Here is a 26088-nt window from a genome sequence, read left to right on the forward strand (position 1 = left end):
CGAGACGCCCCCCTTAATCCAGCCTCGGCTGTGGGAGCGTGAGGCGCGAAGTTAAGCGCACAATATAGTCGCGAAAATACTACAGATGTATGCATGCGCCTTCGTGGACAGTTCCATGCCTTCGAGTTCGAATCGAACGGGAAAAAACGTTGCTTCGGAATACGCACAAAGCATCCGCGCGGGCTAGTTTCTAAGTGAACGTTGAAGCGTTAAGGTGTACGAACACGCGTGACTAATATTTTTCGTCATTCGATTCGATCGAATCGGAGACGTTGGCTTTTTTTTTTTGTTTAGTTTTTATTCATTTTACCACCACCTCTCGAAGAGCTTTTGAGAAATTGGTACAGCACGGACTGAGTGGTCCCCCTTTGGAAAAACACGAAGAAGCAAAGGTGGTGCAATTCTTCAGCAGTGTATTGAGTATGGCTTTTTTTTTATTACATTTTACTATGACAAATCTGTGCCAAAATGTCAAGGCATGGGAGGATTCCATGCGGAACAAAGAAAGTGTGATGTGCTGTGGGTAGATGTGACACGCTGTGCAGTGTAACACAAGTGGTGCTCTATCGAAGATCAAACACATATTTTTCTATAATAACAAGTTGAATTATTCAGAATATCGAGCACAATCTTCAATTAAGTGTAGTTTATCTTTCCAATCAAGTGTAGATGGATACAGCCTGTCACTTATCGCAAATTTTTAATTACGAAGGGAACAAATCCGGTTGTTGTGTAACGTTCCACGTGTAGTGTTTGCGTTTGAAAAATTGCGGGGAAATACAATCGGAATAAATTAAACGAAACACGGAGAGATCTTGAAAAACGGAAAAAAGTTCAAATCACCGCTAAGAAAAATGCCCCGAATCTGACCATAGTGATTTGTATTTAGATGTACAATACATACATACAGCATTTTGTGAAGTAATCGAAAGTGATTCAGCTCCGCCAACTTGCTATGTATTGGGAATCGCGCTGCTAGTCATTCGTTTTCAATTGATTTTGTCTTGATATTTTTTCCAAACTCACAACACAATCATTCACAGCACTACCGAATCGAGCCCAGTGTTTGAGTGATTTTGTTCAATAAATAAAGTAAACAGCTCAGCAGACGACCTTGCAAACGACCTTTGTTTTTGTGTGTAGAAGAATGAAATAACGAAAAGGAATCACCAGCAGTCGAAGCTGCTCTCTGCTTCGTGTGATAAGTAGGTTCGTAGCCTACTTCAAGTGAGCTCAAGTTGGTGTTGATTTTTTTTATCCAATTCAATGCAATAAACACACTCCAAGATTTTTCGTAGGTATACACATTGAAAGAGAGAGAACAAATAACCTCAACAAGACATCAAGCGACGAACTCAAATCACATTCTAGTTTGTGCACTACTGAGTACGGCAATATTTTTCAAATGAGTAGCTAAGTAATCTGCTATCATGAGGCCTATTGGAAGTTTACTAGGGAAGGAGGTGGTATAATCCTTGATACTTCAATTCAGATATGTATTAGCTCTTCAGAGGAGAGAACGTTCTAAGTTTACAAAGCGCATTCATTTCAGTTGACAAATTTGGCTAAGGAAATTATAAATTTCGTAGTTCGTACAACCATGTACTTACACATGGATTCAATTAAAATGTTTCTAAGAAGTTTCAAACGTCAAAATCCACACCTTATTTCCGCTTGCAATATCGGAACTGAACAATAAAATTCAGATTCGAATCCAGATTGCTGATGAAGACTTCAAATTTGATGCTCAGATTATGCATATTCGGATTCAGGTTTGAAATATTTATATTCCAAATTAAGTTCTGGAATCTCGATCTAAAATCTGGATCTGAAATCTGAATCTGAAATCTGAATCTGAAATCTGAATCTGAAATCTGAATCTGAATCTGAAATCTGAATCTGAAATCTGAATCTGAAATCTGAAATCTGAATCTGAAATCTGAATCTGAAATCTGAATCTGAAATCTGAATCTGAAATCTGAATCTGAAATCTGAATCTGAAATCTGAATCTGAAAGCTGAACCTGAAATCTGAACCTGAAATCTGAATCTGAAATCTGAATCTGAAATCTGAATCTGAAATCTGAATCTGAAATCTGAATCTGAAATCTGAATCTGAAATCTGAATCTGAAATCTGAATCTGAAATATGAATCTGAAATCTGAATCTGAAATCTGAATCTGAAATCTGAATCTGAAATCTGAAATCTGAATCTGATATCTGAATCTGAAATCTGAATCTGAAATCTGAATCTGAAATCTGAATCTGAAATCTGAATCTGAAATCTGAATCTGAAATCTGAATCTGAAATCTGAATCTGAAATCTGAATCTGAAATCTGTATCTGAAATCTGAATCTGAAATCTGAATGATTCAGAAATCATCCAGATTTTTTCAGTTTAATTTTCATTTTTATGCGCTATAGAATAAGTGTTTTTATTATTTTTGTTCCAGGGTTTTGCACTTTTTTTGTTTAGTAATAAGGGTTAAGAGCAGTGAATAACATTTTCTATTCAGATAAGATTTCAATAAAGGATTAGTGCTATTTGATCTGAAACTTTATTCCTACTTTTAAGATTCTGATATTGAATTTTAATTGTGAAATGAAATTCCAATGAACTCAAGTGATTGTGGAGATTTGTTCATCCAAAATAATAAATTTGTACTGAGGAAACAGTTGTTTCTTCTAAAGCCCGGTTCACAGTTCGAGTGAAAATGAACGTGAAAAATCTGATTTCATCAATAACTCAACAACGCGACGAAACTAGGTTTTTTAACATAGTGGAATCGATGGGGAATGGTTGAAAGATTAAATCCTGGGCCTTAAGTCACAAAAGTTACATGTTTCATCTTAATTCAAAAGGAACTATTTTCCAAATTTCACAAATTTTTCACTTAGCTGTTTTTTGGTTATTACCTAGAAGTGAAGAAATTCAAATTACGATGATGATATGATGTCAGCATATCTATCTACTTGTTAATCGTTCTTATACCAATAAACCGACCTGATGCTGGGAAGTTTATTTAACGAAAAGCGTGCAATGATCGAGTCAAAGAACTCGCAACCTCAGATACCCAACGATCCCAAGAGCGAAGGGGCAATACCAGTTTTACCGGATCCGAGAAGCTTGAGTTCAGCTCAATTGATGCAATGCTCAAGTTGTTCTTCTCTGCTCTATGCAAAATCATTCACTAAGTATGAAGACTTAATTTTGTTTTCCATTTTTTTTAGACAATAACATATTCAAAAAAATAAAAAACGTAAATAACATTGAAAATTTTACAAAAATTACATTTTTTTTTTATTCACTCAAGCCGAGTAAGCAAGACATATATAGCAGCTACACAGGCGCTGTCATCTAATTCAATATTCTTGTTCCTGGTCAGCTTACAGGTTTGTAATAGCTATAGTGTGCCAAACGAGGAAGCTGTCAAGGTAAACGCTATCACTTGTAGCCGCGCTTGACTTTATGTTGGATTTCAATCTGATTTTTTTTTCCGGAAGAGCAAAACACAGCATCACTTAGATTTAATAAAATTTCATACAAATTCGGAATAACTCTGGAGAGAATACTAAGTTTCCCAAATACGCCAAGCTATTTTTAAGACATCTGAATGGAAGTCATCTACATACATATATGTATACGTACTCTGTTGGCGTAACTTTGTCATCATTTATTCATCTTGATGGATTTGTCAATTCGAATCATTTTTTTTCTATTATTCATCTAACACTTGAAAACGTGTACAAAGCACTTCACATTCGTTGATATGACAAAATGGTATAATCGTTGAATTATTTCGATGGGAATGTGTAATTGAAGATAATTATTGTCATTTGGCATTCAGCATCCCAAATATAGAAAACACAAAACGAGAATGTGGCTTTATTTGTTCTACAGGGAAATGAAGTAATGAAATAAGTTCTGTTAGGAAGTGTGTTCAAAATACAACTGACAAACAGTTTATTTCTAAATTTGAGATGTAATATCTTTTGAAATCGTGGAAGTAAAGGTTGAGAATAGCAGATGATCATTTTTTTTTTTGCTAAAACCACAGTTAATCGACAGATAGATGTAAGGTGAACTTGTATGATTCTTACATCAAAAATAGTAGTTTTGTTACTAAATTTGCTTACCTGCTTAAAATTCTAAAACGTCCATTACAAGGAATTTCATTTAAAAAAAACCATATGTCAAAATCAGATTCAGATTTCAGATTCAGATTTCAGATTCAGATTTCAGATTCAGATTTCAGATTCAGATTTCAGATTCAGATTTCAGATTCAGATTTCAGATTCAGATTTCAGATTCAGATTTCAGATTCAGATTTCAGATTCAGATTTCAGATTCAGATTTCAGATTCAGATTTCAGATTCAGATTTCAGATTCAGATTTCAGATTCAGATTTCAGATTCAGATTTCAGATTCAGATTTCAGATTCAGATTTCAGATTTCAGATTCAGATTTCAGATTCAGATTTCAGATTCAGATTTCAGATTCAGATTTCAGATTTCAGATTCAGATTTCAGATTCAGATTTCAGATTCAGATTCCAGATTCAGATTTCAGATAAAGATTTCAGATTCAGATTTCAGATTCAGATTTCAGATTCTGATTTCAGATTCAGATTTCAGATTTAGATTTCAGATTCAGATTTCAGATTCAGATTTCAGATTCAGATTTCAGATTCAGATTTCAGATTCAGATTTCAGATTCAGATTTCAGATTCAGATTTCAGATTCAGATTTCAGATTCAGATTTCAGATTCAGATTTCAGATTCAGATTTCAGATTCAGATTTCAGATTCAGATTTCAGATTCAGATTTCAGATTCAGATTTCAGATTCAGATTTCAGATTCAGATTTCAGATTCAGATTTCAGATTCAGATTTCAGATTCAGATTTCAGATTCAGATTTCAGATTCAGATTTCAGATTCAGATTTCAGATTCAGATTTCAGATTCAGATTTCAGATTCAGATTTCAGATTCAGATTTCAGATTCAGATTTCAGATTTCAGATTCAGATTTCGGATTCAGATTTCAGATTCAGATTTCAGATTCAGATTTAGATTTCAGATTCAGATTTCAGATTCATATTTCACATTCAGATTTCACATTCAGATTCACTCAAAACAACGGACTTCCTTCATGCAATCTAGTTGTATGTTAACAATAAAATTATTAACCGCCAATGTTCAATGGATCCTCGCCCGATTAAGTTTTTTTTAATGGAATTAATATTGAATTTTAAATGTTTACGGCTTTGGATGTTTTCGATAGGTGTTTATTCGGGTTGACAATATAAAGATATTCCACGTGATCAGTATAATTTTTTTCAGTTCGTTAGATTTTTTGAATCTTTATTTTGCATGGCATACGATTTATGCTTATTAGGATTTATTTGTTGATATCGCATTTGGTAAAGCGAAGTATTATTGCCTTCGGCAAATCGATTGAAACTACGAAACTTCCTTGGAATTCCTTGTTCAGTTCCAAACAGAACAAGGTCATGCATGGTGTCGACGTTTCATTATAAACCCGTACTCTTCTTCCGACTAGCGGCAAAAAAATGGATGACTCGTTGGAATTTACGGTTACTGTCCGCCTCATCGGTCGTTGCGGATGTTCACGTACAAAGTGACTTAACTTCAAATGTGTTTACGATTTGAGTGAGTTCACCTTCAGTACATTCCGCATACAAAATAAAACCCTCCAGGGAGCGAGCAATTCGAAATCTTCTCCATTTGCTGAGTTCGGCTTCTAACTTTGAACGAATGTTTGACGCATGTGGTTTGGCCGAAAACATCTTTGAATGTCAGCAGCTTCTTAATTCTTGCTGAAAAACCAGTTTTTGTATCTTCTGCCGAAATCGAAGCCAAGGTTATCGCGGTTTGTTGAACCTTTTTTGGAGGTTTTCCATGCTAGTGCTGTGCTAATCTCTGGCTAAATTTGAATATCATTCAGTTTCGGCTATAAGAATTGAAAATATTTCCATTTTACAAAACTGGTCTATCTTAATTATATAAAACATCATGAAAACTCGGGTGAATATGCCCATTTACAGTTCTCGTGAAAATGAACGTGTAGAATTATATTTTTTCAACAACTCGACGAAACAAGGTTCTGTTAATTATTGGAACCGACGGGGAATGGTTGAAAGAAGAAAATCCAACTGGCCTCGTTGTTTATAACCTCTGAGAACTGTTTATATTCCGATTCCCCCACCATGGTGAAATTTCCGCTGTAAAAAAGGGGGATTAGAAATAAAAACAGTTCTAGAAGATTTTTAAGAAAAAATCCGGCTGGAGTTTCATCTATCAACCATACCTCATCGATTCCACAATGTTACACATGCTAGTTGTGACACGTTTTGTGAGTTATTGACAAAGTCAAATCAATTAAGAACAAAAAAAATCTAACCGGTATAATTGTTAAAAGCTTAAAAAATTACTCTGAATCTGCTATTTGAATTTGAAATCTGAATCTGAAATCTGAATCTGAAATCTGAATCTGAAATCTGAATCTGAAATCTGAAATCTGAATCTGAAATCTGAAATCTGAATCTGAAATCTGAATCTGAAATCTGAACCTGAGATCTTAATCGGATTTCTGAATCGAGGTAAAATGTGAACTTGATTCTGAATCTTAACAGTTTGATATGATGCCCTCCCTTAGCATAAGATTATTTTAAAACTGTGTTGAGATTTACCTCATGGATGTAGCTTTTCCATCTCTGAACGATAGTTAGTGCTCCTGTTATTCAGTGCACTCCTAACAACAACAAAAATCGTTTATTCCAACCAACACGAAGAGCTTGTAGGCTAGGAGCTACTTACTGAACTTTGCCGTGTGTATCGCAATTGTTCATTCAAACCAAAAGTCAACCGTCTCCGCTCTACTCTATAGTTAGCTCGTAAGCTTCAGACATTTAAGCAAAGGTCATTTTACACAAGGTCGGTTAGAGCTAATTAAATCTCGTTGCTGAACGTTGTTACTTAGTGCTTCATCGGTAATTTTGCTGTATCTAAAGATAGTCTATGTGTTTAAGGTGATTACTCTGCTGGATGTAGCCGATTCAAGGAGAATCTCCATCTTATTTCCTGCTATCTACATTAGATAATAAGTTATTGAAGCGTCATTTGCTTTCAAGAGACAGCAAAATGTATGGTCGGAGTAATCGATTATGTGCAAAACTCTCCAGTGCGTTCCTAAGAAAGTGGTGTAAGTATGATTCGTTTATATTTTAACAGAGACTCAACTTTGCCTTTATTGTGGGTGCATATGGGTTTGCAATTCTACTGAATGGTTGGTAATAGTTAGATGTCAGCAAACCAGTTTTGAATAAATATATCCATACATATACTCGCACCCTGTAACTGGTTTGGCAAGAAATTGCAACGCAAGATCGGCAAAGCTGGGCAGGTTTTCATAGAAAGTAACAACATGCGAAATGTATTCCTTGAAATAAAATATTTCCGTTTTAAAGCGGCTTGAAAATCAACCTAAAATTGTATTGCTGCAATCGAATATAGATAAGTTTTTACATACATGCTTTCATATTTGAGCACCAAGGTGATATATTTGGAAATCATATGAATCAGTTATCTAATATGTAGCTTCTTTCGACATTAACCCGGTAGAAACTTTGATGTTGTCATTTGAATTTGTACGAAATAATTATCACATTGCTTTCAAGCTCTTGTTTTGAATTCTCTGAAAAAAGTAATAGCTGACACCATTCAACCAAACTTCATACATACATATGAATGTCTCAATGGTATGAATTAGCCAATAAAGAACAGAGGGGTTGACAACATCGAATATTGAATTTTCTGAATAAATACACTGCCGGCGATAGGGTGTTCTAGACCCAATTGGACTAGGTTTATAGGGTTTGCTTCCGTTAAACCGGCCTGTGCTCTATTTCAGTTCAAAGTTACAAACTTTTTTGCCTTCAAAATCATGTTGGTCCAACAAAGGAAATCGGGGAAATCGAAATTTTAATTTTGATGCCAATGACTAAGAATGCATAAAACGTCGATTTTTTTTAAATGCGATGAAATATAAATTCTATTTCAATGACAAGTAACATCGTAACATGTAAACAAAACGAAATAACAAAATAAAAAGTTCTAAAATGACAAAAATTTAAAAAAAATCATAAATGAAAACAGAAAATGACAAAAATGAAAAAGATGACAAAAATAATACAAAATTACATCCAAAACAAAAGTTCTGAACATTGTTTACTAACGGTTTTCACTTTCGAATAATCATCAATTGAGATTAAAGATTTTCAAAATTATGTTTTTTTTATTTATGTTAATTGCATAGGATTTACGAGATTAATCTTATATTCGTATAGTATTATATATTAGAGATGAATATGAATGCCGTCCAAAACCAGTTAGGCCGAATATTCGGCCCACCGAATAGTTGAGCTAAGTATTCGGCCGAATATTTATCTTTTAAATTTATACAAATTTTTCAACTGATGTTGGATAATTTATAAAATATCCAAAAGTAATGTTGAAAAAGCTACACAGTCATCAAAAAACTTATGTTTTCTGTAAAACATCTTTTGGTTTATCCGTGTATCTTTCATAGCTTTATACTTTGATTATTGATGTTTATTACAGATATTCTTGATATATTCAGGCTTGCCATAAAGCCAATAAAAATTTGAGATGCCTAGATATTGTTTAAAACTTCCCGGATTTTAACGGGATTATTCAAATTAATTGTTAAATCAAATAAAAAACTTAAACTTGAAAATTTCTAGATTTTGTATTCGATTTTTTTAATTTGTTTTAATCGTTTTAATATTAGATTGTTCTCTTTTGAATGTTTGGATACGTACAAAGTATCAAGTATGGTATGGAGTCATATGGAACCAAATTTCTTTTGTGATAAACGCCTAGAAGCGACAAGTCATCTGATGTCTTTCCAGTTATTGCTGACATTTTGAAAATCAGAGAGAACCCTACTTTGAAAAAAAAAAACGAACACACACATATAGGACCTCAGTGAAACTTCATGTTTCTTTGAAGATATCTAAATTCTACTTAAGACTAAAGCGTACATCTTTCAAGGATATAATGGCTAGCATCTTCCTAATGCTAACACCACCAGCCAACAGAAAAAGTATACTGTATATGCCGTGACTGAGACTCGATCTCATGACCTCTGGCTTAGAAGACTTAAACGCTATCATCTATGCCACGGTCGGCGGCTAACTACTTGAAAAAAGATCTTGTAATACATCATCTGGTTGAAAATAACCGACTCAATAACATGAGGGGCGTTAAGATGGATGAAATAGCAGTAAATTGAAATAATCGCTTTTGTATTTTTTATTTTAAACTCAATAGAATATTCGTCCGAATATTCATTTGGCCGAATAGTTGAAAAGGCCAATATTCGGCCTTTGGCCAGTACTTAATAGTTAAAACGTTTAATTCAATAGGATTTTTTTTGCCAAAATTTTAATCACGTCCATCGATTTATAATTTATTATTTTTGATGTATTTAAAACTCAAACTAATTTAGAGAACTGTATCGCTAAATATCTTAGGCCAGTCCTCGGCGACCTTTTAAGTAGAAAGAGTCAACAACAACAAATTTTCAAAATTTCAGAGATTGACAGAGCCACATTATTGTTTTCGCGACTAAACTAAATATACCGTTTCCTGAATCAATAATCAGAAAAATAATCCTTTAAGTGATAAAAAAATCTACTTTCTTTTTTAGTTACGTACTTATGTATAAAGGTATGAATAATTGAAATAAGTAGAATAAAATAAGTTGGAGGATGTGTGTCATGTGTAAACAACAATTTATAACCCTGTTGAAAGTGATAAATTGATGGTAAAGAAGCATATAAATGTTTCAGAAGTATGGAGTAAAATCAGATTAAATTTATGTATTCGATAAATTTGGTCTTCAAAAATCATGCTTCAGGCAACTATGTCATACGCGTATAACAACGCATGTGTCTGCAGAATTTTACGTATAAGAAAGATACTGAGATATAATTTTACGTCCAAATAGACATTTTTGGGCATCTACTGGGCATTTTTGGAAAAAAATAAACTATTTCATAAACTTTTTGGAAAGTTTAAATTAAAAAAATAGCTGATCAGTACGTTCAAAGTGTTATTTTGGCATGATAAATTAGTATTAAAACATTTTCCTGAATTAAGATTTCAAATTAAAGTTGGAGTAGTTGAAGTGTTTAAAAATAAAAAAAAAAATAACCTAAAAATAAATATTATTTATTCTGAGACAATAAATGTTTATTTGTCACTGAAACTTCATGAAAAAATTTGGCTGTGGTTTTCAAGTCGGTTTTTTCAATGTCCTTCCGAAAATTTCGGTTAGGAAGCAAAAATAATCAAATAAAAATTAATCAATTTAGTTCAATCATAACGTTTTGTTTCAATAAATATTTTCATTTTAACATCTTTTATGGTCTTACACTCAGAAATGAAAAGAATATCAAATTTATTTTTATATAGTTATCCTGTTATTTTTAGCCGATTAATAAGTTCAGTCATTAAAAAATAAGTACCGCGATATTATATTTTATGCATTGGAAATATTTCTCCGTGAGAAATCATCCAGTGCATAAATTTTAGATCCGAAACATTTCAAGCTGTCACTTTTTTTTCTTCTTTCTTTGGCGGTTGATGCTTGTTGCTGTTATTCAGAAGTAGAAAAATTTATCGCATCTCCGGTACCAACGCACTGGTGGCACCAATAATGTTTTCGGGACTATTTTATCAGGCAGAACCATGCTCGAGAATGGAAATGTAAGTACCACTGCCATACGGTGTCTGATAAAACTTAAAAATTGATTTTTTCCATTCATTCACAGATTGAATTGTCTGGAAATGTTGCTGCAGCAGTTCCGGTGTGTTGGCCATTCTGCTCGAGCAGCTCAGAAATTTTTTGACTAGGACAAACGACCGGGTGATGGGTTTGTACAATCAAACCCACAGGAGGTGTCCATTGCCCGGAATGATATTCCGCTGATTTCACGATCACTAGCAGAACTTCTTCGAGAATGTCCGCCAGTCTTTTGGGTGATTCAATCGGTTCGCTCGGCGGCGGAGTTACGTTACGGGAACATCTAGGAACAGTTAGTATCACTGCAATTTCATTGTTTTGGATTATGCTGGAGCAGCTCCGTCTAGAGTGGATTCTGTTTTATTTTCATTTTTTAAGTTTGAATTAAGTTTTGTTTTTATTTTGGGCTTAAAATAAAGAACATTTTTAAACTTTTTATCTCTTTATATTTATTTGTTGCGAAAAATTTTCATTTTGGTGCAATAATTATTCATAGGACTGCTATAACCGCCCCTGAATTACTTTTTACGACCACCAGATGTCACTGTTGTCCATTTCTCAATGCATAAACTTTAATCGCAGAAATATTTCTCAGTGAGAAATATCCCAGTAATTACACCATGAGAAATATCCTTGTGCGTAAAGAGGGAGAAACGTGAAAATACCTAAAAAGTAATCGTTTGATATTTTATTTATTTCTGAGTGTACATTGAATATTTTTATTGCGTATTCAGAGAAAAATTGGATTTACGCAACGGTAGTTAGACCCGAAATTTGACAACCGTAATTTGACAGCTCTGCTGATATGTTACATTTTCGTCAGTGTAGCCGAGAAACACTAAAGCAAATCATCATATGATATGTAAATCGTTTTTTTTTAAGATGCCCTAAATTATTATTTTAATGAATAAATCGACTTCTCGGTGAGTTTTGAAACATTTGTTGTACTGTATATTATGTGATAATGTTGAATGTTTGTGTTTACTCAATTCATTCAAATTTAGGATTTCAAGTTTAGTTTCTATTCAATATTTCTATCGCGCCTGCACTAAATTTAACTTCAGATGTTGGACTTCCAACTTCCGTCGAAGAAAAAATATGTTTGTACTAGATTGTCGGAAGTATTTGTGTTGTCAGTTCCCAAACGATGCACAATATTTGTTTGATTGAGTCGAATGGCGATTTGCAACAAAGTTGTTTAGAGTTATTGGTTTTTACTTAATATTTAAATATTTTAATAAATAATCACGGTTTCAGGGTTTTTTCATAAAACAAATTTTGAATAAACATGATAAAAATACTGGGTAATCTTTAAGGTTGCATGCCAGCATAATTTTTCAGTCGTTTTTTTTGGGGATTTTCATCCGCAAGGATGATTCATCGCTCAAGATTTTCCAGTCGTTATTTAAATCGTTATTTAAATAACAATTTGTTTTTAACAATTTGTTCCGGACACTAACATTTGCAAAAGATTCAGAGTTTGAAAGAAAAATTCCTTATGTTGTATAATGTTAATCCTTCGATTTTCGACAATTCTAAATAAGCTCTGCATTCTTTCTTCTTCTTCCTTCTGATTGAAGTTTTAAATCAAGTTTACCAAAGTTCTTTAAATACATAGGTACGACACGTATCCACACCGCCGGGTCTGAACTATTTTTTTTTAAAACTTGTAAAAAAGAGAAAATCTGAACAGAAACTAGGCATTATTCTTAAACATAAAGAGGAAAAAGAAATTTAAAGTTTACATCGAATTACAACAGCATTGTTCAAATCGTATCTAACGAATAAATTTACTCTATAAATTGTTTTGTAACAGAAAATTTAAAAATTTTCAAAGAGATATTTGATTTTTTTTAATTTGATTAGACAAAAATCTTAAACCCTGGTAAAATCCAGAAAGTTAAAAAAAATGTGGCCATCCTGGTGCTGACTGTTTAGCTTTTTTCGAACTCTTCTTTGGTTTATGGGCAAGCCTGGATATATCAAGAAAATTTTGAATAAACGATATTCAAAGTATATAGCTATATATAGTGAATAATACACGGATACATCTGGAATGTTTAACTGAAATCATAAGTTTCTGATGATTTTGAAGCTTTTTCAACATAACCTTTGCATATTCAATAAACTTTAAAACATCAGTTGAAAAAGTTGAGAAGTTTGTTTTTGTATAAATTTTAAATAATAAATATTCGGCCTTAGCTCAACTATTCGGTGAGCCGAATATACGGATTAACGGTTTTCCCGATCAGAATTTTATGAGCCAAGTTAAAGAGCCCTCATTCATGAATCTATTATTAAAATCTGTAGTTCTGGTTTGAGCTAAATTCACTATTTAAATTATTTATTTTTGATCTGTGTTGTGAATCAGAATTAAAATATAAATTTAAAATGATCTGAAGCTTACTTTTCAATTCTGGATTGTCATTTCGAAGCTTTAAATTTTTAAATTTTGTGTAAGAATTAAGTTCAATAGCTTTAAATTTGAATATGAAACAAAATTTCTCATTTGGTTTATATATTCGGAAAACTATTATCAAAATATTGAATATGCATATGATCTTGAAAAACATGATTCAAGTTTGATATGAAATGTAAAAACAGCTTTTCATTTCTAATTTCTTATGATTATTCGAACTGAAAATCAAGAGTCCTAAATAGGCTACAGAATCCGAAATACGAAAATAAGAATACAATTTTGGTTATGGGAATTATGGAATCAGAACAGAACCTCCGAAATGGGATGATTTTAATTCGAAATTTAATATTCAGACCTAAATTTCAGTGACCAAGTGAGAAAATTTCGAAACAGTGTAGCAGAATTTTGGACTTGGGATGGGTTTTTGAGGTTTTGGCATTAGTTTTTAGTCTAGATTGTTACTCTTGATTAACCTTACTATATCATCGAAATTTGGTTCTGAATTTAAAGTGTTGAGTGTACTGTTTTGGATCCTCATGGGGGGAGGGGGGTTTAACCCCCAAAACCCCCCACCCCCGTTCCTACGACCATGAGCAGGGATGCATTCGATTCCAGGCGCTTTGTTGGAATTTATGTCTTTGATTACTGCTTCTATTTCAGCCAGCGAGGCGCTTCCAAGTTGCCGCCATGATACGACTTACTATTGGCGCTTCGAGCTGCGGGTTCTGTTGGCCATCGCTATTCGTGACTCGGAAGAGTAGATCGAAGTGCTCAGTCCATAGTTTGAGCTGATCTGTTCGATCGGTCAAACCTGCTCGGTCTTTTAGCGGCATTCTAGCATAAGTCCTTGCACCACTAAGGCGGTGATAAATGTCATAAAGTAATCGAATATTTGATATTATTTCTGATTTTATATTCTGAAAATATTTCACATTCACAGTTAATTTTAAGGTTAATCTTGTTCAATTTCAAGAATTGTTCTTACTTTGATCTTTATCCAGTTTATCCATGTTTATTCCAGTTTATCATCTCAAAATGTAATAGTTCACAGTTAAAATGCATACAATTAAAATGCATACATTAATAAAAAAAAATTATTAATATTACAAATATGACAAAAAAACAGAGTTCAACAAAAGTTCTATAATTTTGACAGAGTGTTTTTAAAAAAACGAGGACATACATTCCTCATCATTTAGACCGAAAAACAGAGTATAGAATATTTCTCGGTACAGCATGCAAACATCGGAATAAAATAATAATAAATTTGAATTTCAACGCTCCCACAAAAAGACAAAAAACAATTATTTATATCAACCAATTTCTTTTTATTTACACCTATTTAAATCTACTTTTATGAGCTTAAATACCTAATTAGTTTACAAAACTTAAGTATGTTCATGAATCTTTTCACCAAATTAAATACAGTTACACTCATAAAAATCCTATTATGTAGGCCATAAGATTCTCTTATAAAGTGGCGCAATAAGAAAAAAAAAAATTGAAAATCATAAGATTATCTTATGATGGAAATAATGAACTCAAAGGATGAACACCGATTCCAATAAGGGGTTATTGTTTTTCATAAAATATTCTTATCAAAAAGGAAATATCGCATAAAATTAAAATAATTCAAGATTATTTTTCATTTCGTTTTATTTTCTGTTTAATTCGTTTGAAAAATATATATGGTGACAATCAGCTGCATTTCAACAGCCGATTCCTTAATAAAGTTCTATTGCACCGCGGACCTTGAACTTCGCGCGTTTTGCCGGTAACCAAGCTGAAAAGTAAACAAAACATAAAATCACATAAAATGTACCAAGTGAGTTTACAAATATTTTCAACTAAAATCTCATACCTACCATTTAGAAAATCAAAATCACATCAAAGGATTTAATAAAAGTAGTTACATTACAACTCGTGAGTGCTTCTGACGACGATACATTACTGATTAAATGAATGAATGTATGTACACAGCAAATTTTTTTTTGCTGAAAACCAGCAAAATTTTGCTGGTTTTTGTCCCGCTGACTTTCCAGCAAAATTTCCAGCAATTTCAATTGCTGGAAAAAACAGCAAACGTTAATGCAGGTTTCCAGCAATTCAAATTGCTGGAAAATCAGCAATCCAGATTGCTGGAAACCAGCTATTTCTCTCAACACAACCGGCAGTATTTAGTATGAAATTTATATTTCAATTCAAAATTAAAGTTTAATATTGGCTGTGCATATAATAAGCAATAAAAACAATTATTTTCTCCCATTTTCAATAAGGGATTAATTTATTTTCCAAAAAAAACTTTTTTTTCACAACTTTCTAACACCGGCTCTGGCGTGGCCGCTTTGTGCCAAAATGTTGATCATAGTTGGTAAAAATAGTTTTGATTAGTATCTTCTATGGAATATCTACCTGTACAATAAAAACTTACCCTTGACTTGATGCCTGGTTGCTAGAATATAGAGGAAAATAAAATAATTAAGTATATTAATTTAACCTTAATTCGTAAAATAGAATCTCATCTTACTTCAGCGTAGGAAACAAAAACAAACTCCAAATTGACAACTCGATTGCTGGTTTTCCAGCAAACTGGATCAATTGCTGGAAAGTCCAGCAATTTGAAAACCGATTGCTGATTTTTCAGCAAAAATGACAAGCACATAACCGAATGCTGAAAAATCCAGCAATTCGAAAACCGATTGCTGGTTTCCAGCAAAATTTTGGATTGCTGAACGTTTCCAGCATTTTTTTTGCTGGAAATCGAGGCAAAAATTAACAGTGTATGTATGTATGTATGTACACAGCTTTTTTTTTTTTGCTGGAAACCAGCTAAATTTTGCTGGTTTTTGTCCCGCTGACTTTCCAGCAAAATTTCCAGCAATTTCAATTGCTGGAAAAAAAACAGCAAACGTTAATGCTGGTTTCCAGCAATTCAAATTGCTGGAAAATCAGCAAACCAGATTGCTGGAAACCAGCTATTTTTTTCAACACAACCGGCAGTATTTAGTATGAAATTTATATTTCAATTCAAAATTAAAGTTTAATATTGGCTGTGCATATAATAAGCAATAAAAACAATTATTTTCTCCCATTTTCAATAAGGGATTAATTTATTTTCCAAAAAAAAATTTTTTTCACAACTTTCTAACACCGGCTCTGAGGTGGCCGCTTTGTGCCAAAATGTTGATCATCCGCCACCTGTAAAAATAGTTTTGATTAGTATCTTCTATGGAATATCTACCTGTACAATAAAAACTTACCCTTGACTTGATGCCTGGTTGCTAGAATATAGAGGAAAATAAAATAATTATATTAATTTAACCTAAATTCATAAAATAGAATCTCACCTTACTTCAGCGTACGAAACAAAAACAAACTCCAAATTGACAACTCGATTGCTGATTTTCCAGCAAACTAGATCAATTGCTGGAAAGTCCAGCAATTTGAAAACCGATTGCTGATTTTTCAGCAAAAATGGCAAGCACATAACCGAATGCTGAAAAATCCAGCAATTCGAAAACCGATTGCTGGTTTCCAGCAAAAAATTGGATTGCTGGCCTTTGAATTGCTTCTCAGGCTTCCATGGCCGATGGTTCGTCGAGGGAAGGCATCCAACCTTCAGAGACCTACAATGGTTGGCATTCCACTCCGCTTGCAATAGTCTCTTAAGATTAACCCCAGATGCATTCCCTCTGAAATATTTTATTATTTATACAATGTAACACATCTTAGCCGGCGGCAAATTATGGGATTCGAACCTAAAAGTTTTTCTTGCCGATACCAGGAATCGAACCCAGTAGGCCTGGGTTACCAGACTCGCGCCAGCCTATCCATTAGACCACATCCGCGCTTATTACTGATGAAATCAATGTATTCATCATTCTTCCGCAATGCCGTTTCTTCTACTTTTCTATAAGAACTTCGAATGAGAATTGGAAGAATTTCATAAAACTCTTATGAAAAATAATTTTACACTCTAAAAACCGGTTCATAAGAAGCATCTTATGAAAATTATAATAAGAATGGGCCTGAGTGTAGGAAACAATGAAATTGTTTTATTGTCGTGAGGAAACAAGAAATTTTTACAGCTCGTAAGATTTTTCTTAAAATGCTTGCACGTATTCACAATCATTAAATTAATTATTCTCTTTATAGGAATGCCACTTTCAGATATAGTTTACACGAATAAATATTACTTGATTTACCGGCCTTATGTAAGTGAAAAATGATGTCATTTTTAGTAAGAACATCTTAAGATTATGAAATCTTTCTAGACGAATAGAAGGATAGATAAAATGAAAGATGGTGAAAATGAGAGAGTAGAATTATAAGCCTCTTGTTGCTGTCCCGTGCTGAACAAAAATTGGGTATGAGATGAAAATGCTTATAATAAAATTCTACGCGCTCATTCTGCCCATCGTTCATTCTAACCTTCTAATCGTCTAGAAAATTTCATAATCTTAAGATGTTCTCACTTAAACGGACATCACTTTTCACCGATAAGGCCAATAAATTAAGTAACAAACAGAAATATCGATGATCGATTTCTTCAAAAAAGTCTATCCGAATTTTATGGAGACAAAATCCGTTATTGAACTATTTGCAGTGTTCTGTCTTTATATATGTACATATATATTTTTGTTTTATGTGCAGCTCGAAAAAACTTTCTTGTGATAGATCGTGGACTTGCATCGATTAAGTTTGCGATATCAATTGTTGTGTATGTCGTCGTGGTATAAACCATTCGCTTTCCTTGGATCCACCGAACGGCCTTGATCAATGTGAGCAAGATAAATCCGAACGATTAAATTATGTACGTTTGCACGCTTCGATACCTTGTGCATCCAATTTTCATCGATAACAAAAACATAGACTAAGGATTTTATTTTTTTTTCTTCTTCCATTCAATTATCAGAGCTCTTGGAATCAAACTTTCTAAACAAAGTTGGAAATTACATTCACTCTTGGTTACTAGTGAACACTTAAGCTAGCGAAACGGCGCTGGCTAATAAACATTGCTTTCTATGCTCCCTAGTGGCTAAAAACTGGCTGTTCGTCAATGACTGTGTGGGCGTTAAATTTTTACTAAGTTTTTTCTTCTTCTTTTTCTCTTTATTTTTCAGGGTTTGTGATAGCGTTTGCACTCAGTTTGCTGATACTCGGAGTTCTAGTCACATTTGGATTTAGTTCACTAGTTAATTTAGTGATAAATCACCAAGTAGCTTTAAGGAAAGATGGCCAATCGTTCGGATGGTGGTCGAAGCCTCCGGTGAAACCTGTCATAAAAATTTACGTCTACAATGTCACTAACGCGGATGAATTCCTTAACAATGGAACCAAACCTATTTTGGACGAGTTGGGCCCCTATGTCTATGTGTAAGTATGACCCCAAATAAGAACAGACAACTGAATCTAATGAACGACTTTCAAAACGACTTAATTTTGTTCTGTGATTTTTTATTACTAATTTTTTTCGATATCTAATGCTTCTAATAAAATTCTACCCGCTCATTTCTTTCATTTCTTTTAACTTTCTATCCGTCTATAAAATTTCATAATCTTAACATGTTCTTACTAAAAACATCTTAAGATTACACATCACATCACTTTCCACCGATAAGGTCGATAAAGTTAAGCAATAAATTAAAAATATCTTCGCGTTTCGGAGATAATTTGATTTTTGTGATGTTTCAAACTATGTTATGCATTAAACAGTCAATGAATAATTGAGGCATTAACATTGATTTTTAATCCTATGTTCCAAAAACAGCAACAAATTTAAAATTTTAAAGCATTGCACAATAGGGAAAAAGTGTATAAATCTTGAAGAAAATCAATATCTACCCTCCTATACAAACCAAAACCGTGAAAATATACTTTCCTTAAATGGAAATGTATAAAAAAAAATCGATTGAACGTAGTTTCAGACGCCGCACAAGCGGAGATATAGTGTCTTTTTAACCCCTAATTCCACTATATTTTGTAAACAATCCAGAAAAACACTGATTTGGACTAAATATTTTGGAAAAATAATAGACCTATCTTGTATGTGTTTTTTTTTTCGAGGAATAGGATGAAATTTGTTTGAACCATCATGAGCTTCCGAAAATGGAGTTATGGCTGATTTTACCGATTTTTTTTAAATAATTATGTAATTCGCACTTAAAAATTTTGAGCCACCGCACACAGCGGAAATGGAATAATAACTGTTTTTACCCTCAATTTCCAAACATTTATCTTTTAATTCAGAAAAAAACGCATGTTCGGGCTTGGAAATATTGAACCAAATGAAACTTGTCTTGTGTGATTTTTTTCCGAGGAATCGAATGAAGGCACGCATCTGAAACTGAACTAATGGCCGTTCTACCCTCAATTTCCCAACATTTTTAATATAGTTCAGAAAAATCTTGTTCGGACTGGAAAATTTTAGAGCAAATGTGACCTTCTAATGTGTTTTTTTTTTTTTTTTTTCGAGGAATAAAATAAAGGCTATTTGAGCCACCGCACGAATGGGCGAATTGACAAAACATGGGTAAAAAATCACATAACATAAGCCTTATTTGGTTCAAAATTTTAAAGTCCGAACATGCTTTTTGCAAACTATTTGAAAATGTAGGAGAATAGAGGTTAAAAACAGCCATAACTCCTTTTTCCGATGCCTGCGGTGTCTCAAACAGCCTTCATTCGATTCCTCGGAAAAATCACACAAAATAGGTAATTTTTGGTTCAAAACTTCCAAGTTCGAATTTACTTTTAACATAATTAATTGAAAAATATGGATCGAGAATAAAGGCAGCCATAACTCCATTTTCCGAAGCAAGTCTCTCAAACAGCCTTTATTTCATTCCTCGGAAAAAAAAGATAGGTCTATTTTCGTTAAAAAAAATTGTAGTCCAAATCAGTGTTTTTCTGGACTGTTTACAAAATAGAGAGAAGTTAGGGGACACTATAAATCCGTTCGTAAGCTTGTGCGGCATCTGACCTTATGTTCAATTGATTTTCCAGTCATTTTCACTTAAGGAAAGTATATTTTCATAGTTTTGGTTTGTGTAGGAGGGAAAATATTGAATTTCTTCGCGGTTTATACACTTTTTTCTTCATTGTGCATTATATCTCCGGAATTTAAAATATTTATTGGAAAACCAAATCCTGGATTGATTGAAGGATAATAAATAGATTTGAACCAGTTTGTTAGTTCAACATCAAAACTGAGAAATTCAAATACTTTCAAATGCCATATCACCGCAATTAAAGATGATAGACAAAATTTGATGAAAGTTCCGAATTCAGGACGCAAAAATTTTCTGAAATCAGTTTTTAAAAGATAGGCACAAAAAACTGTTTCCATGTGCCATGAATCTGAATGTTGGTTATTTAATTTGCAATTAATTCTAAACTCTATAAAAGAACAGGATGGATTAACTTAATTTGTTTTCAAGCTTTGAAATTTAAATCAGTTTTAAAGCTTCATAAGTTTTTAAATTAATTAATTTATATAAATTCCCCACCCTCTCCCCCTTACAATGCGAGAAAAGCTGATTTATGCACAAAAAACTCGTAAGGGAGCCCTCCTACCCTTCTCATCCCTCACTGCTGGACTGAAGTCGGGGTCTTTGATAATCATACCCATTTTTTCGTACCCAAAAACTCTCTCATATCAAATTAATGTATAGTTGTTAAGTTTTAAGCTTTACTACAAAATTTATATAGAACCCCTTACATTCCTTCCCTCTTCACACTGCAAGGCGTAAGGATCTATAGCAATCGTAGAAACATATCTCGTACTCAAATACCTTTCCATGCCATACTTGATTCCATTTGCTGGTTTCGTCACCATAAATTGAGAACTCATGCTAACAAAATTGTATTGGACAATCCTCCCCTCTTCCTATGTTCATACTCACTGTAAGAAGGGCGGTGTCTCAAATAATCATAGAACCATATCAAAACAATTTCCCATGTCAAATTTTGTCCATTTGTTGGATAAATTCTCGGGTTATGCAAAAAACGTGTATGGAAAACCACAGAGAACAGACGTACAAGCTCGAACAAAAAATCTTCAAAAAAGTGTGTAAAATTTCAAATGCAGACAACCAAAAAATATGTTGAAAATTGACTTTAAACAGTGGCACCTATTGCGCCGTTCAAAAGTTACAAATCAAATGTTCAAGTGTACAGTTTTCGAAAAGGCGTAACCGTATATATGAACTCATAATTAAACTAATGCCGCTGGAAATTTTACACAAGTTTCGTGGGCTAGCTTGTACGTCTGTTCTCTGTGGGAAAACCTCCTCCTCCTTTCTTTTATAGTCGATCCCATGCTCCTGCTGCAAGAAAGGAATGGTTTCAAATAATCATAGAAATATTTCCATCCCATGCCCATTTTGATTTCATTTGCTTAGTTATTTGATTAGTCGAGTTATGCAAAAACATGTAAGATAGTACCATTTCCCATAGCTATCATACTATTGGATAGATCTTATCTAATATTCATAGCAATATTTCTTTTACTCAAATACCTTTTGATGCCAAATTTGGTTTCATTCACTCAATTAATTCTAAATTTATGTAAAAAATGTGTATGGAAGCCCTTCATTTATCATACAATCATTTCTCGTATTCAAATACCCCCCATGCCAAGTCTGGTTCCATTTGCGCGATGTTATTTATGTATAAAAGTTGTTTAGAGCCCCTTCCCCCTTTCCACCCTCCCCACTGGAAGAAGGGAGGTGTCGCACAAATAACCATAGAAACATTACTTGTATTCAAATACCTGTTCTCGAGTAATGTAAAAAAAAATGTAAGAGAGCCCCCCTTCCCCTTGCTATTTCCTTACTGGAAAAAGGAGGGGCAACAAACTATCGTAGAAACATTCCTCGTACCGAAATACACTCCCATGCCAAATTTGGTTCCATTTGCATGATCAGATCTCGAGTTATGAAGACTTGTTACTTTTATTTGAGAGACCTACCCCCCCCCCCCCCTCTCCCCTTTCAGTGAGAGTGAAGGGCCCAAATAAACTATGGCAACCTTCCCCGGTCCCGGCCTCCGGCTTCCACCCGCCAAGTTTCACAAAAATCGGTTCAGTAGTTTTCGAGTCTATAGGGAACAGACAGACAGGAATTCATTTTTATATAGAAGTTTTAACGATTTAATATCTGCATTACAATCAACCATATTAATTTTACTTCCAGGCAAACATGGGAAAAAGTAGATATAGTGGAAAATCCAAACGGCACCATCAGTTTCAACCAGAAACGAGTTTACATTTTCGATGATGAGCAATCAAATGGTTCGGAAGACGACGTTGTGATCGTTCCCAATATCCCTATGCTAAGCGCAACATCACAAAGTAAACATGCTGCCAGGTACAAATCAATAACTTATAGATCTTCGTATGGTACCTGATGTACCTGATGCTTTTTACACTTCCTTCACAACAGGTTTCTGCGACTTGCTATGGCTAGTATTATGGATATTCTGAAGATCAAACCATTTGTTGAAGTATCGGTTGGTCAATTGCTGTGGGGATACGAAGATCCTCTGTTGAAACTAGCAAAGGATGTTGTTCCTAAAGAACAAAAACTACCATACGAGGAATTTGGCCTTATGTACGGAAAGAATAGTACCTCAAAAGTAAGAATGTTTCTTTTTATTTGAATAACTAACATTATTGAAACTGTTTCTTGTTTCCACAGGATAGGGTGACTATTTGGTCTGGAGTAGACGACATAACGAAGTTCGGAATCATTGATCAATACAACGGACGATCTCACCAGTCCCATTGGCTAACGGAGCAGTGTAATCGCTTGAACGGAACAGATGGCTCCATCTTCCCTCCACATATAACGAAAAATACCACCTTGTTCGTTTATGAAAAAGATTTATGTCGCCTTTTGCCATTGTCATTCGAGAAGGAAGTTACAGTCAAGAATGGCGTCCAAGGGTATCGGTTCACGCCCTCTCCGGACGTTTTTGCCTCCGTTGAAAACAACAAGGACAATATGTGCTATTGCCCTGCCGGTCCACCTTGTGCTCCCCACGGCATGTTCAATGTCTCACTCTGTCAATATGGTAATGAAACATGAGGTATTGCAACGAATACATTAATTCTAACTCCGTCATATTGTAGACTCACCGGTGCTTCTAAGCTTCCCGCACTTCTACATGGCAGATCAATCTCTGAGGACAGCAGTTGAAGGAATATCACCTCCGGAAAAAGACAAGCATCAACTTTTCATTGATGTTCAACCGGTAAATACAAGTTGTCATTTTCCATTCAAATACATTCTCACTTTGATCACGTTCACAGTAACAAATAACGTATAAAATGCTTAATTCATACTTTAGAACTTGAATTAAAATTTCTTGAACAAATATGTATATAAATTTCGAAAAATTACTACTAAATCTTAGTTCAAATCGAATTTCAGGAATCATTGATGTGTGTTCATTATTGAAAAATGCTAAATTCTTCGTAATTTGTTAAATTAAACCTTCAATCTCAATTCTGTTCATTTTTTATTCCAAAATCTGTTCAGAATTCTGATTCAGAGCAAAACTCCTGAAAAATGCTGCATTCCATAGTTCTAAGTTCCGTTTTTGATGCCGTTCATGAATTCCAATTCTGTATTCTTTATTTTGATTCTGATTGCTGAACTTCGAGTCCTGCTAAATTTGAGATTCCGATTCGGAATGCTGATGCGGAATGCTGAATGCGATCTGACTAGGAATGGGAAATTCAGGCTCTAAATAAGCCATTTTCATTCAGATTACTTATACTGAAATTTGATTTTATATTTCTGAGTTCTGAATTACGAAAATGGAACTTTTATCATGTATTCGGATTTTCAATTCTGATTCCGTTAATACTTTAATTATGCATGCGCTGCGACCTGTCACTTCCACTTTAAACTCCCACAAGTTTTTTTTTTACTCTGATGTTTTTTGCTAACATTTTCTACAAACGGTAGATCAACTATGACATTATTATTTCACGAAATTTGAAGTTTTTTGAATATGTGTGATCAGAGACAGAGATGCCATTCTCTACCGAGAAAAACGGAGAACGGAGAAAAAATCACCCCCGTGCGATAGTTGCAAATCACCCGGGTGAGATTTTTCGATCCTCTCCACACATTATTCGCACCCCGGTTTCGAAAGCCACACACACTTGAGTTCAATAGCTCCGGCGTGCGACGATTTGTCACTGTAGAGCACCCCGGTGAAAACACAGAACCGACTAGTTGAAGCCACCAAAAAGCAAAGACAAAAACAAACACGACGGTGTGCATAATAATAGCATCAACAAACGATGAATGTTTCGGGCGAGTGGTTCAGCTTCGTATGTGTTGGTAAACGCAACAAGCCAAGCCAGCTGCCGTCGCTGTCGCTCTCCTTGGTGAAAACATTTTTTCACTGTAGTGTGTGTTAGCTCTGTCGTGTTGATTTACAGATTCTCTACAGAGGTTCGGCTAAAAATCTCTGCGGTGCGTTTCAGAGAATCTCTACCGAGAATCGAAAACCGAGCACATCGGTGATTCTCGTTAGAGAAATTGCAAGCCTGATCAGAGATACAGCAATTGTATGAAAATAAGATTTTATTTCGGCTTCTACCATTTAAACTGCATTATCTTAGAAATGCCGCCTACAAAGTGTTGTCCCGAATCCTACTCCGCCGCCAAACAAACAAGCAAACAGATTCGTGGGAAGTCATCAGGCCGGCTTCATGGAGGGACGGTCAACGACGGACCAGATATTCACATTACGGCAAATCCTCCAAAAATGCAGGAAACACCAAGTCCCTACGCACAATCTATTCATCGACTTCAAAGCCACATACGACACGATCGACCGTAACGAGCTATGGAAAATCATGGACGAGAACGGCTTTTCCGGGAAGCTGATCAGACTGATCAAGGCGACGATGGATGGAACGCAGTCCTGTGTGCGGATCTCGGGTGAATTGTCGAGTTTATTCGAATCGCGCAGGGGGCTTCGACAAGGTGATGGTCTATCCTGCATGGTGTTCAACGTGGCGCTAGAAGGTGTTATTCGACGAGCGGTGGGCGATATGCGGGGCACAATTTTCAACAGATCCAGTCAACTTATCTGCTTTGCCGATGACATTGATATAGTCGGCAGATCATCTGCGGCAGTGGAGGAGATCTACCGCAAACTGACACGCGAAGCAGGCAGGATTGGGTTGATGATTAATACGTCCGAGACGAAGTACATGCTGGTCTGCGGATCCGAGACCGACCGAACCCGCTTGTCCAGTAATAACAAGGTCACGATCGACGGCGACGAGCTGTAGATAGTCGAAGACTTTGTCTATCTCGGCTCACTGGTGACCGCAGACAATGACACCAGCCGCGAGATCCGGAGGCGCATTATCAGCGGAATTCGTGCCTACTATGGACTCCACAAGCAACTGCGGTCGAGAAGACTTAGCCCTCGCACGAAGTGTAACCTATATATGACGCTCATTAGACCGGTTGTTCTCTACGGGCACGAGACGTGGATATTGCTCGAGGAGGACCTGCGTACACTCGGAGTATTTGAGCGACGAGTGTTAAGAACTATCTTTGGCGGCGTACAGGAGGACGGAGTGTGGAGGCGAAAGATGAACCACGAGCTCGCGCGACTCTACGGCGAACCCAGTATCCAGAAGGTGGTGAAGGCTGGCCGGATACGATGGGCGGGACATGTTGCGAGAATGCCGGACGACTGTCCTGCAAAACAGGTGTTTGCTACGAATCCGCTAGGAACAAGACAAGCGGGGGCGCAACGAGCAAGGTGGTTAGACCAAGTGGAGCGTGA

General features: G+C 34.8%; 1 protein-coding gene across 4 annotated transcripts in view; it reads left to right on the plus strand.

The window, feature by feature from the left end:
• Positions 1-26088, plus strand: part of LOC129751863 (scavenger receptor class B member 1) — a 48090-nt gene that overhangs the window by 18422 nt on the left and 3580 nt on the right. Inside the window, exons 1-7 of one of the 4 annotated variants that reach the window (XM_055747613.1) lie at positions 175-420; positions 6999-7220; positions 18390-18642; positions 22461-22634; positions 22710-22902; positions 22965-23340; positions 23399-23520. In XM_055747613.1, coding sequence (XP_055603588.1) covers positions 7160-7220; positions 18390-18642; positions 22461-22634; positions 22710-22902; positions 22965-23340; positions 23399-23520 — 1179 coding nt within the window. In that variant the 5' untranslated portion in view covers positions 175-420; positions 6999-7159. Of the gene's footprint in view, positions 1-174; positions 421-6998; positions 7221-18389; positions 18643-22460; positions 22635-22709; positions 22903-22964; positions 23341-23398; positions 23521-26088 lie in introns of those variants that run through there. The other 3 variants (XM_055747614.1, XM_055747612.1, XM_055747615.1) reach the window with 3 other exon arrangements.

This window comes from Uranotaenia lowii, chromosome 3, assembly GCF_029784155.1.
Source record: "Uranotaenia lowii strain MFRU-FL chromosome 3, ASM2978415v1, whole genome shotgun sequence".
NCBI lineage: Eukaryota > Metazoa > Arthropoda > Insecta > Diptera > Culicidae > Uranotaenia > Uranotaenia lowii.